The sequence below is a fragment of the Eurytemora carolleeae genome, unplaced genomic scaffold (assembly GCF_000591075.1).
Source record: "Eurytemora carolleeae unplaced genomic scaffold, Eaff_2.0 scaffold534, whole genome shotgun sequence".
NCBI lineage: Eukaryota > Metazoa > Arthropoda > Copepoda > Calanoida > Temoridae > Eurytemora > Eurytemora carolleeae.
This window is the reverse complement of record NW_019396436.1, coordinates 333,420-347,534: the sequence shown is the minus strand read 5'-3', so window position 1 is coordinate 347,534 and position 14,115 is coordinate 333,420. Positions and strand designations below refer to the sequence as shown.

The 14,115-nt window shown below is 31.8% G+C and overlaps 1 protein-coding gene across 4 annotated transcripts in view; it reads right to left on the bottom strand.

The window, feature by feature from the left end:
• Positions 1 to 2,148: 2,148 nt before the first annotated feature.
• Positions 2,149 to 14,115, bottom strand: part of LOC111703305 (tropomyosin) — a 57,212-nt gene continuing 45,245 nt past the window's right edge. The window contains exons 1-10 of one of the 4 annotated variants that reach the window (XM_023475204.1): positions 13,435 to 13,518; positions 12,060 to 12,178; positions 10,584 to 10,772; positions 5,915 to 5,968; positions 4,929 to 5,088; positions 4,457 to 4,534; positions 4,197 to 4,270; positions 3,503 to 3,533; positions 2,774 to 2,878; positions 2,149 to 2,218 (exon numbers count right to left, since the gene is read on the bottom strand). In XM_023475204.1, the coding sequence (XP_023330972.1) occupies positions 2,171 to 2,218; positions 2,774 to 2,878; positions 3,503 to 3,533; positions 4,197 to 4,270; positions 4,457 to 4,534; positions 4,929 to 5,088; positions 5,915 to 5,968; positions 10,584 to 10,772; positions 12,060 to 12,172 (852 nt within the window). In that variant the 5' untranslated portion in view covers positions 12,173 to 12,178; positions 13,435 to 13,518 and the 3' untranslated portion in view covers positions 2,149 to 2,170. The other 3 variants (XM_023475203.1, XM_023475205.1, XM_023475206.1) reach the window with 3 other exon arrangements.

Sequence of the window (14,115 nt, the reverse complement as noted above, 5' to 3'; positions counted from 1 at the left end):
AATTTTAAACTCGTAAAATTTATGTGAGAGAAAGATTCAAAGATATAAAATAGAAAATGTTCTTAAAAATATATTTATAGTGTTTGAGAGAAAACAGCATGGACGGGCAAGTTTAATAATGTTGTAATGTTTGTTGTTGTCGAGAGAAGAGTTGTAAAACCATTGAAAAACTTGGCGGGATTCAATGGAAACTTTCTTATTTAAAGCAATTGAAATGATTTTAGAGTAGCGGGATTCAATCAAAATTGTTGCATACCAAAAAATCAGCTTTTTATAAAGGAATGATAATTTAATATCTTTTTTTAACAAATATGATATTTGGCATAAACAAAATCAGTCTGGGATACTTTTCCAATTTAGTAAAAGTCATAAAAGAATCTTTATTAAACAATTTTTTGCATTTTTTTCCGTCGGGGAAATGTTCCATAAACTGGTTTTAAGTTTACAAATCAAATTTTTAGTTGAATTTTGATCTAATATTTAAACATTTATGCATTAATTTTATATAATATTAAAGTATAATCTCTTATCTTTTTATTCTCATCTCTATACAACCCGTCCTGGCTCAAATCCTTGAATCCAAACCAAACCCTGGCAAACAGTGGTCATTACGGTCACTTCACAGTTCACAAGACTATCCTTTTAACCCAATTTACGACAAGGGGGGGGGGCTGGGTATACAACATGTGGGGGGGGGAGATTTCTGAACCCGTGACTGTTTTTTGTTGTTGGGGGCATATAGAAGCATTGATTTTTCTGTTATCCAACTTATTACTTTTATTTGGGTTTTAAAAGGGAATTTATTTTTTCTTTGGAGAGGGTGGCGCTCTCCTCCCTCCCCCCTTACCGTAGAAACCGTCATGGTCTGTAATAGTCTGTCTCTCCCCTTTCCCTTCACACATTTTCGTTTTTTTTTCACTTTGTGAGTTTTCTTTTAGTTTATTCTGTGAGTTTGTAGAAAGAATGCAGAAATATCGAAGAGAACAAACAGGAATTTCTAATATACTTTTCTTTGTACATAAATTTGTTTCCTGCACAGAAGAGAAGATAACTATAGACAATGTACATTGCGCCGGTGCCCCATGATATCAGAAAATTGCACGAATGGTGCAATGTATAAACATAGCACCATCATGCATTGAAGATAGAAGATGCGTACGTCACTTAATTTGCGCTGTACTTGTACTTCCTTTAGCAATTAGTAAATCAAATCCCCATCGCGAATTTCGTGTACAATAAAATATTTTTTTTTTATTAAATTAAATATCTTATTTCATACTGTTTCTTTCAACATTTAACATTAAAAATAATACAATTTTAAGGTTTACGATTTTTAATCTATATAACATTGTACATAAATTGATTATTTACGGAACATGTTTACAATTACATATGAAAGTGAGATATTCTATTAACTATTTATAACATTGTTATTTTGGTTCATAGTGTTAAAAAGTTTTTGGACAGAAATTTTCTCTTTATCGAGAAGGTTCAAGGCTTTTTAGATTGATTTTTATAAAAATATAATCTAAAAATGAGAGAACACGTGCTATTTTGACTTTTTAGCACGATGATTACTTTATAGCAAGTTTATTATGAAATTCATGATGAAGTAAGTAAGTATGATGAAGTGCACAATAGTTTCATAAAAATATTAATAAACTCTCAAAGGTCATAAAGTGATTTTTAAAACGAGAAACTGTCGACCTTATTTATAGAGCTATTGTGTAAAAACCTAATTTCATTGTTAATATTATAGTCTTAAAGGGTCTTTAGACGTAATTTCAAGTGACCCTTAATTAATAAACTGGCATGTTCAATTAACAACGGTAACCTTAAAAGCTTTGTTTGATCAAGTGTGAATAAGATATTTATTTTTATAATTTTGAAAACTGATTATTTTCATTTGTAGTTTCTCGTCAGAAGTATCCTTTACATTTGTAAAAATAACGAGGTTATCATCATTCCGCATTATTGATCAGATTAAAGTTCAAGGGTACCTTTGCTAATGTCACATGCCCCTCTTGGAATGAAGGGTCACTTGAAATTACAGAGACAGTCCCTTTAATTTAAAGGGATTGTTCAATTATAAAACAATGTACATCAATATTTCACATGTATGTAACTCTTCAGATTATCTTTTTCTCAAAAAGAATAAAATGTAAATATCTTAGTTGAGCATATCTGAAAACACCTTATCCAAAGAGTCGCTGACATCCTGAAATTATTAAAACAATTTTAAAGGGACTGGACTCGTAATTTTAACAAAGTCTTCTCAACAATGAATAATTTGATAATCTTGGATTGCAGCCATTTATTAGAAAAAATTTAAACACAACAAAATAAAATGAATAATTGGTTATTTTTAAATTCACAAATACTAGGCAACACAGTTTAAAACATACAGTGGGCTGTGAGACCAACAAAACTGTGGAACAGAAAGAAGACATTAAAGGGGAGTGTTTGCGAAAAATGAAAGGGGGTGTAGGCTGACATCGAATTGAATTTAATATTGATCGCTACTAATTTTATATCTATCTGATGCGTCTATAAGCAGAACAAGGTAAAAACGTCTTAAAACCAAAAGCGTAGCATCCATATAAATTCACAGAGTAGCATTACACCTCACGCTTGTTTTATATTCATTCGACTTTTTAATCATAACTTGAGTCTAGAAGCTGTTTCTCTAGTCTACAGTTTTATGGGAACCATTGTAACATTTTTTCATAGTTTTTGCGATGCGGAGGAAAGAATAAGCAAAACAAAATGTTACCTTAATTTTCATTTTTTCATTTAGAAGATCCTCTTCAGTTTGATCTATCCTTACATTTAGTCTTTGTATATTCATTGTTGCATTCTCCTCCTTCAACTCTATTCCCTGGATTATAAAATATTTAGTCTCTGTATATTTATTGTTGCATTCTCCTCCTTCAACTCTATTCCCTGGATTATAGAATATTTAGTCTCTGTATATTTATTGTTGCATTCTCCTCCTTCAACTCTATTCCCTGGAGTAAAGAATATGTAGTCTCTGTATATTTATTGTTGCATTCTCCTCCTTCAACTCTATTCCCTGGATTAAAGAATATTTAGTTTCTGTTTATTCATTGTTGCATTCTCCTCCTTCAACTCAATTCCCTGGATAAAAGAATATTTAGTCTCTGTATATTCATTGTTGCATTATCCTCCTTCAACTCTATTCCCTGGATTATAGAATATTTAGTCTCTGTATATTCATTGTTGCATTATCCTCCTTCAACTCTATTCCCTGGATTATAGAATATTTAGTCTCTGTATATTCATTATTGCATTTTCCTCCTTCAACTCTATTCCCTGGAAAATCTTTATCTCCTGAATTAAAAATCAGCATTTTGCATCAATTGCCATGAATTATAAGTTTTTTTTTTCAATAATTATCTTTAATTACTATTTGCATTTTCATGATTGTTTTTGGATTGTGTTTTTAATTTATAAATTCTATATTTATTTTATAATACTTTACCTTTAATCTGTCCATTAAATCTTGGATTTGCCTGAAATATAAACAAGTTGAATATAGTTTGTTATCAAAATAAATATATTTAATAATAATATTTATTAGAATAAATAAATATTGATTTAATTGTTTATTTTCGAGGATTTATCTTAAATTTTATTTTTAGAAAAATTTATAATTTCTAATTTAGGAAAAATATAAAAAATAATTAAATCGTAAAATAAATTGCATAAACTTGTTGTTTTGACAATAAAATGGCGTGTAATGGTAGATCAACTTGTGCCAAGCAAGTTAAAAAAACATTGAATATTAACTTCGTTAGAATGAATCATCCTATAATGTACAGCACAGAATTTGGTGATTTATTTTTAATTGTGCAAGGGATCACTCCCTCCCCCCATTTCTTAAAAATACTTTCTATATTTTAAATGGATGCCAAATCTGAAAAAAAATAATCATAAAAAAAGTGTCCGCTTTTAGAAGGAGGAAGGGGGTGGGGGTCCATAATATCTTCTCGAGAGGATGGGCCAAAAATACAAAATCTTGTTACAATTCGAGTTGGCTTTATGTGAAGGTATTAAAATTTACTTGGGATAAAGGAGACAAGACACGAACATTTAAAGGTTTTCATTTATAAAAATTTCAAAACCAATTCACAATAACTATCTATTATCTCTCTCTAACAATCTGTGGTGTTCACCTTTGATAATTATCTTCTCTTTGAAGTGCTTTCTCCTCACTAACTTCAAGCTGCTGAAGGTTCTGCCCGACAACCTAAAAAAAGTCGTCTTCAATACAAAACATTGATTTTTATTTATTCATAAATGTTAATCTTAATTCTAAAAATAATATTTTTTTCAAGTAAATATAATAGTTTAACAATGTGAACAACTGTGTTGTCGTTCAATTAAAAAAAAAAACAATTTAGAATGTCGTCTTCGTTTTCACAAAACTGGTTACCTTCAGTTCCTCCTCTAGGTCAACGATCTTCTTTTCTCCGTTAGTGCAGCGCTCATTGCTTCGTTCAAGCTCATCCTCCTACACAAGATCAATCAATCAATTAATCAATTAATCAATCAATTAATCAATCAATTAATCAATCAATTAATCAATCAATTAATCAATTAATCAATTAATCAATCAATTAATCTATCAATTAATTAATGAATCAATCAATCAATAAATCAAACAATCAATCAATAAATCAATTAATTAATCAATCAATTAATCAATTAATCAACCAATAAATCAATCAATAAAGCACCCAATCAACCAATTACACATTTAATTAATTACTCAATCAACAATGAAATATTAAAGCTAGATAATCAAACAATCGATAAAGCTTAAAATCAATCAATTGTTTTTCTATTCGTGTCAAAAATCGCATTTAAAGCCGGAATTTCACTAAATTTTTTGATAGTATACAGACCTTTGTTGAAAGTTTTCGGGCGATGTCGTCGTACTTCCTCTCCGACTCTGAGAGGGTAAACTTGTCCTCCTTGAGCTGGTTCTCCAGCTTGTCGATATCCTCCTCCTTGTGGCTGTTGTCATTCTCCAGGGATATTCTCTTCTTCACAGCATGGTCAGCTCTAAAACATTTTAAATAATAGTTTTAAATTGTAATTTATAATAAAATAAGGCTTATCTGTTGCTTTTAGCTTTTAGTTGTTGCTTTGAGAGTCGGCCATTTTAATCATTTTTAAATTTTGGCGGAATTTTTTTTTTTTTTGAATTGGTGCATTCCAAATTAAAACTTTAAATATTTTTAAGGAATTTTTCTCCAATTTATAAATTCCCTAAACCTTCCCTGAGGTGGTGTGAGGTCTCACACAAAATTTAGACCAAATCGGTTCAGCCGCTTTGACGTTTATTGGATACAAATGAACAGACAGACAAACACACAGACACCCACTCACCCAGACAAGAAAAGTATATATAATACAGACTAGGCTTTCAGACCGTTTCGCGCCCATCTTCTACTTCAATTGTGAACATGTTTTCTTTGTGTACATTGTAAAACATAACAAAGTTTTGAAATTTTGATCATTCATAAACCTTCACTGTGGCCACGTGAGGTCCCACGCAAAATTTTGGCCTGCTCAAATCAGCCGTTTTATTAGGTATACAAAGAAACAAAGAAACAAACAGACAGACAGGTGCACCCAGACAAGCAAATTTTATAAATAGATAAAAGCTAAAATATGAATGAAAGAAAAAACTTAAAAAGAGCTAATAGAACTTGGAGAGTAAATAGCTATAATAATCATATATAGTTAGTTTATATCAAATTGTTATTTTAAAATTATGATTAAAAGAAAAATATGAAAATCAAATGACATAAGACAAAAATCAAAATAGAACAAAATTAGGCAGAAATAGAAAATTCATCAAGAGATAATAAAGAAATATATAAACCTTTGTGACTGTTTTGCCAGTTCAGAAACTGCTTTTGCCAACCTCTCTTCAGACCTGGAAAACAAAAAACATAAAACCTGTTTGTAAAATTATAAAATGTTGTCGTTTTCATTGTTAATTTTTATCATGTATTATCTTGTACCTGCGTAACTGATTTATGTAGAAAAAATGTGTTCTGAATATTATTAAACATATATCAGTTATATCAATTCAAAGCCATTACACAGTTTCCTGAGCCGGCGATTAAAAAAATTCAAGAAAATACGACTCAGGTCTAAGCGTTGTTAAGCCTAATTTACGGCTCGGGCTTTCGGATTTAAGTTGCTCTAATTTTCAACAGACTTTAGTTCATGTTTTATTTGGCGGATTTTCATAGTTGGAATTGGAGCATTCCGGGTTTTGATGAGAACAAGACCCAACATTGAGCCTTATTCTCCACTAAAACCTACCAAGGTCGGTTTTATTTTCATTGGGCCTAACTCCTTAAGTCGAGCCTAAGATCTCGCAGCTGTCAATCACGTGACACAAGCTGTCGTCAGAGTTGGGTCTAAGATTGGGTCTTAAAGCTGCGTTTAAGGAATTAAGACTCGAGCCGAAGCTCTTAAATCGCGGGCTCTGAGCCGGCGATTTAAAAAATTCAAGAAAATACGACTCGGGTCTAAGCTGTTGTTGAGCCTTATTTACGGCTCGGGCTTTCGAATTTAAGTTGCATCTATTTTTCAACAGAATTTAGTTCATAAAACCGGTTTAATGTTGTATTTGGCGGATTTTCATAGTTGGAATTGGTAGCTGTCGTCAGAGTTGGGTCTAAGATTGGGTCTTAAAGCTGCGTTTAAGGAATTAAGACTCGAGCCGAAGCTTTTAAATCGCGGGCTCTGGTTACCTTATATAAAGGCCCTCAACTTGTAATGAATTGTTTGGTCCTATTTCATTACCCAAACAACAACAGGGTTTGATGGAGCAATGGTTAGTGTGTTTAATTTGTAATCCAAAGATTCACGGTTCGATCCCCGCCAACTGCAAACCCCAAAATTGATAAATTGAGCCATACTGTTGCTAACTAATAGGACGAAACACTATGGTGATATCTATCAATTAAGTACATCTAGCACATACTTATATATGATGATATATTAAAAGCTGCAAATATTAAGTAACCTAGTTTGAAGTACATCTAGCACATACTTATATATGATGATATATTAAAAGCTGCAAATATTAAGTAACTTAGTTTGAATTTTTCACAGTTTTGCTGATGCGAATCATATTTAAGGAGAAGATAAATATTTGCATTTTGCAAAACCTGTGACTCACGTTTAGAAAACATATTTCTTAATGGTTTGTTAAAATTGTAAAGTGGCTCGTGTGACTCGACAAAAATTAAGAAACATTCAAATTTTTGGGCTCAACTTCAAGAAACACATTTAAACTGCAGCTTCTTATTAAATTATTAATCTAAAGTGTCACGGATCAACTTTTGATTAAAAAAAATCACAAGTCTATCTTAATTTCATGAGGAGGACATGATTACATAGGTTAAATAAAATAATAAAAAAGTTGTTTGTTAATAAAGGAACTGAACACTTTTTACACAAATTTTATAATCCCTATATATTATATATATATATAGCTTTGTTAATTAAAATTTTTAATATTTATTCTGGCAGAATTCATAATATGTCTAAAACATCAGATTGCAAAAAGAAAATTTAGAAAATTAGAGAGAATTTAAGGCAAGTTTAGAGTTTTTTTTGCGATAATTCTTCAATCCTTATATCTTTGCAACCTGATCGTGTAACAAGAATCTACGACATCAGGTTGCAAAGATATAAATAATCATAAAATTTGGGAGAATTTAAGTGTTGTAACTGTGATGCATCAGATCACACTTATATCAGAGTTAAAAATACTCTTTTCGTAATCCTTCTCATTCATCTGGAATTTAAGATCAGAAAGTGGATGGGGGTCGGGGGGGGGGGGGGTCTTTGTAAAACACTACAAACTGTTTCTATGATTTATTTGTTTATATAAACCAGAAATGTTTTTAAAAGTTAATAGTTTTTTAATTCATTTAAAAGGCTTTTGAAAGTGAGAGAGATCTATGAATAAAACAAACGTGTCATAAATTAAGATTTTTTACAAGATTTAATTTCTGAAGCTCTTGATCATCTCTGAATTGAGATGGAAGTGGAACCCTTGAAGCACTAATACTTTACATTGTGCAATTAGGGTTTCCAATCGGAATTCTGTTGCGCGGAATTGTGCGATAATTTCGCGAAATTGCACGGAAAGGAATTTAATTGAACTCTGAAATTTTAATACCTCTATTTTTGCAACCCAATGTCCTAAACCTTAGATATTTCAAACTATAAACTCTGTTAGATCCTGAAATATCAAAGGTTTACACCGCCGTCCGCCAGGTTGCAAAGATAAAGGGAATGGAAAATTCGTATTTGTGGCAATGACATTGAATATTTTTGACATTTTTGAATAAATAAACTAGCAGAGCAGTATACATAGTTCAACCACCTCATTCATAAATTCCAATCTCTGGGGGGTCAAACCACTTTTAAAAATAACAATGTAGTTATCAAGTTTGTATAAATGTTATTATAAACATTTTTCATGAGAATTGATATTTTCCCTAACACAAAACAGAACATCACTTTTAATAATGTGGAAGATTTTGTCGTTTTTCATGCTTAAATTGCTTAATGTTGTTAATTCCTATATTGTATTAAATGCGTAAGTAACTTTAAAAAAGAAACCAAAACTGAAAATAATTAGTTTTCAAAATTATACAGATATATCTAATTCATACTTCATACCATGCTTTTCATGGGCCGGAACTGTTCTAAATCAGCCATTGCCGTTTTGAAAGAAGGTTCACTTAAAATAACACTATAATAGTCCCTTCAATGATTTAAAAAAAATGGCGAAGACACAGCCGAATAAAAATTGTTAAGATAAATGGGACACCCTGTATTGTATATACGGTGTAAAGTGTTTAACAACCCAGTTAACCAGCCCTTCGTATGATCGTAAATATTAAATATTTTATATTCAAAACTGGTCATTTGGAAACTGTAGCGTATATCTCTATATATTTGGAAACTGTAGCGTATATATCTATATATTTGGAAACTGTAGCGTATATCTCTATATATTTGGAAACTGTAGCGTATATATCTCTATATATTTGGAAACTGTAGCGTATATCTCTATATATTTGGAAACTGTTGCGTATTTATCTATATATTTGGAAACTGTAGCGTATATATCTATATATTTGGAAACTGTATCGTATATATCTATATATTTGGAAACTGTATCGTATATATTTCATAAATTTGGAAACTGTAGCGTATATATCTCTATATATTTGGAAACTGCAGCGTATATATCTATATATATTTGGAAACTGTAGCGTATATATCTCTATATATTTGGAAACTGTAGCGTATATCTCTATATATTTGGAAACTGTAGCGTATATATTTCATATATTTAGAAACTGTAGCGTATATATTTCATATATTTAGAAACTGTAGCGTATATATTTCATATATTTAGGAACTGCATCGTATATATTTCATATATTTTAAACCACAGTCAGAAAAAATACTTACATAAACTGATAAAAGATGATATAATCGTTACTTGTGAGTTTCTTTGCAGATATCATGTCTTAAGAGAAGTTTTCAGGATGAATTCAATCTACTCACCCAGATTCGTTCTATTTAAAATAAACTCATCTAGATCCGTTCTACTTGAAATCAATTCATCCATATCCGTTCTACTTATAATCAATTCATCCAGATCCGTTCTACTTTAAATATATTCATCCATATCCGTTCTACTTTAAATCAATTCATTTAGATCTGTTCTACTTGAAATCAATTTATTCAGTTCTGTTCTACTTGAAATCAATTCATCCAGATCAGTTCTATTTTAAATCAGTTCATCTAGCTCCGGTATACTTGAAATCAATTCATCTAGATCCGTTCTACTTTAAATCAGTTCATCTAGCTCCGGTATACTTGAAATCAATTAATCTAGATCCGTTCTACTTTATATAAATTCATTTAGATCCGTTCTACTTTAAAGCAATTCATTTAGATCCGTTCTACTTTAGATCAATTCATTTAGATCTGTTCTACTTGAAATCAATTCATTCAGTTCTGTTCTACTTTAAATCAATTCATTTAGACCCATTCTACTTTAAATCAATTCATCCATAGCTGTTCTACTTTAAATCAATTCATTTAGATCCGTTCTACTTCAAATTAATTCATCTAGATCCGTTCTACTTTAAATCAATTCATTTAGACCCATTCTACTTCAAATTAATTCACAGCCTCACAGGTCAGAATTAATGAACTGAAACTTGAACTATATGCAAGGAGAGTTGAATTACTACTCGTAATGTGGCCGAAAGTGTTCTAGGGATGTAGTTTAACAAGCCATACGTAGTTAGACTTCTTCATTATTCAATTCATTTTTCATTATTCTTCTTCAAAGTTTGACTATTTGATCCAACAGTATTTACAGCGTGATATATCAAAGATCTTCGATATTGGGATTATATAAATAGAGAATGAGGCGAGTAATCAGTTCTTTTACAAACATTCTCTTGATTAAGTCGCTTTTTTGTAATATATAACTTTACCTCTCAACATCTTCCTCTAGTAGAAGAGCCCTCCTGGAGAGTCCACCGACATCCCCCTCGGTGTTGTTGTACGCCTTCTCCTTCTCCTCCAGCTTGAGGGACACCTCGAAGAGTTGCTCCGTAGCGGAGTCAAACTGTCCTTCCATACTCTGCATCTTCTTCTGGATATTCCGAACCTGCTCCTCAAACCTGAGACCAGGATTTATGAATGAAAAAGATTGGATTTAATTATTTCTGGCAGGATATGGATACCAAGGGATATTAATAAGGACTCAAATTAATCCGTAAATATGGAGATCAAAGCTTGCTCCTGAGATTCAAAACATAAAAGTTCTGGCTGAAGATCCAATTACTGCACCAGTTTTTTTAAGTAATTAAAAAGTGATTTGAACATAGTTTTTACTCAATTTTTTACCTCACTCGTTGGCTCTTTTTTATAAACTTTCTTAAGTTCAAGAAGGAAAATCTTTTCAATGGCAAAGTTTCAACATGGTTTCAACATCATTTTAAAACTAAAACAATCTTTTTTAAGTTTACAGCCTGAAATGGGGGAGAGATATGGGGGAGGGTTGGTCAAGGTAAATTGAGTCATTTCACCTTTAACTGTCAAGCTGTCAATCAGAATAAACGTCGAAATTTTACTTTCAAACAAAAAATTCTGAAAGATTTGGACTGGACATGAATTCGGCAGGGAACTTGAAAAATCAAATGAAATAAATACAGATAATTATTTTCCTTCAAGTAATCTTTTAATTATCAAGATCAGTAAACAAATTTAACTATACTGCTTAACTTTCAGAAACTGCCAAAAAAGTTTTCTGAAAAAAAGTTTTCGGAAATAATTCTTAAATTTTGGCACTAAAAAGTCACTGAAATAAAATTCTTTAGAAATGAAGTCCTACCATTTTAAGGCTTTATTTTCCAAGGACTTTTTTTCCGGTTCCTGTATGATTTTATTGAAAAACGTCCCGGAAAAATTTCCTATTATAGTAGAAAATGCATGAGAACAAAGGCTGTTTACAACCATGCAAAAAGAGGGGCAATTGATATTAAAAACACCCATGATCGTATTCAAAATACATTTGCGTAGAAAAAAAGTCTTTTTTTATGAAAACGTCTTAGACTTGACCTAATTTTCACAAGAATTCCCTCTTTAATATAATATACAACGAGTTTATATACTAAGGTGGCTTGGTCTAGAATCAGGCTGCAGTACAGGCAGTACTGTACTATGCAGATCAGGGGCTCCACAGTACTGTAGTATGCAGATCAGGGGCTCCACAGTACGATAAAAATGTTATTTAACGAAAGACTTATCTCTCTGCACAAAGTGGTTTTATGTTTAACAATTAAATAATTATAGAAAATATTTTTTTCTTCTATATGAAAAACAGCAGATATGAGAAAAGGAATTTATAAAATATTTAGATTTTTCAAATTTTTTAGATTTTTTATAAGCAAATTTAAATTTTTTACCTGTCCGCTATTTCACATATCCGCCTTGTTTCTTCTGAAAACCTCTCCGCCCTTGTATTCGCCTCTTCCGTTGCTGCGGAGAGAGTAATCATCTTCTTCTTAATTGAATCCATCTAATACTATAACAATGAGATTTATGAAACATCTGCGTGTAAATCTTAATTTTTAGAGTTACCATCCTGTCTTTGGTATCCGAATAAGTATTTGTATCTGTATCTGTATCTGTATCTGTATATGTATCTGTATCTGTATCTGTATCTGTATCTGTATCTGTATCTGTATCTTTATCTGTATCAGTATCTGTATCTGTATCTGTATCTGTATCTGTATCTGTATCTGTATCTGTATCTGTACCTGTACCTGTACCTGTACCTGTATCTGTATCTGTATCTGTATCTGTATCTGTATCTGTATCTGTATCTGTATCTGTATCTGTGTCTGTATATGTATCTGTATATGTATCTGTTTCTGTATCTGTATCTGTAGCTGTATTTGTATCTGTATTTGTATCTGTATTTGTATCTGTATCTGTATCTGTATCTGTATCTGTATCCGTATCCGTATCTGTTGTATCTGTATCTGTATCTGTATCTGTATCTGTATCTGTATCTGAATAAGGATGAATATTAATGATAGACTGAAAGAAAGAAACAAAGAATTTATCTTCTCTGAAAGTTTGTGAACAAAGTCGAAGTTAAAACTAAAACTAGTATTTATTACAATCTTTTCAATTTCATAATGGCAAAACTTTCATCGCACTTTATTCAAACTTAGGAGAAGAACCTATTTTATCTAAGATGTAGTGGGGTAAGTGTATTGAAACTTTTGGCTGATTGGCTGGGTTTATCGCTGTTCGCCACTTATTGGGTAAAGGAAGTTAGAGAAGTTCTTCTTCAGTGTAACATTTGTATTTTACGGAGACAACCCCAAAGTATACACTTCTTGTTGTCACTGCTATGAGAAGTTGTATTAATTTACACGGCATATTTTTTTATCAATAAAGCACTTGAAGTTTTTTATATCTAAGAATCTTAAAATTTACAATATTCTGTTCGGGAACATTTGGATGAAGCACCAAAAACATCAGAGTATATTTCAGGACAAGACTATTAAAACTAATTTTCCCAGAAACCACCCTTGTCCACCAAAACTGCAGGAACATCTAAGTGCCGTACATGCATGTACTGTCGGAGCTAAGCTTAATCCTCACCAGTCTAATTTATCTAAAGAACAATGGGTTGCCATTAGATCATTGCAGCGTAAACAAAGGGAGTGTGAGATAATCATAAAACCCTCAGATAAAACTGGAGGAGTATGTGTTTTGGATTATGATCCATATGTAAAAGTGATGGAAAACAAGCTTGGTGAGACTTACTTAGATAAAACTGGAAACCAGGCACCCAAATACATTGAGGTGAAGGAGGACCGTTTGAAGAGGGATTGGGAGATTGTGAGGGATCTGGTGAGTGAGGGAGTAAGAGAAGGATATATCTCAGAGAAGGATGCTATTCTCATGGTTCCAGATAAACCTACTCCAGGTAAACTTTATGGTCTTGTAAAAGATCATAAACCTGTTGAAACCAGTTCAAAATTACCTCCCTTGAGAGAGGTTGTATCTGGGTCTGGCTCTAATACAGAGTTTTTGTCAGCATTTGTTGATCATCACCTGAAGGCAGAGGTAAAGAAACTTCCAAGCTATATTGAAGATACACCAGATTTGTTGAGAGAAATAGAAAAGAGAAATGATTTGGGACCTCTACCTCCTCATGCTATTCCTGTATCCATGGATGTTGTAGCTTTGTATCCTAATGTTCCCTGGGAAGAAGGACTGGTTGCTCTTCAAGCTGCAGGAGAGAGGAGATTAGATAAATCAGTACGGACAGACTTCCTCATCAGATTAATGACAGTTGTCCTGGGTTCTAATATTTTTGAATTTAGAGACAAGCTGTATTTACAGAGGGAGGGAACAGCTATTGGGACCAGGGCAGCTCCCACATTTGCAAACCTATTTATGGGTTGGTGGGAGAACAAGATGCAGCAAGAATGGACTGGAACT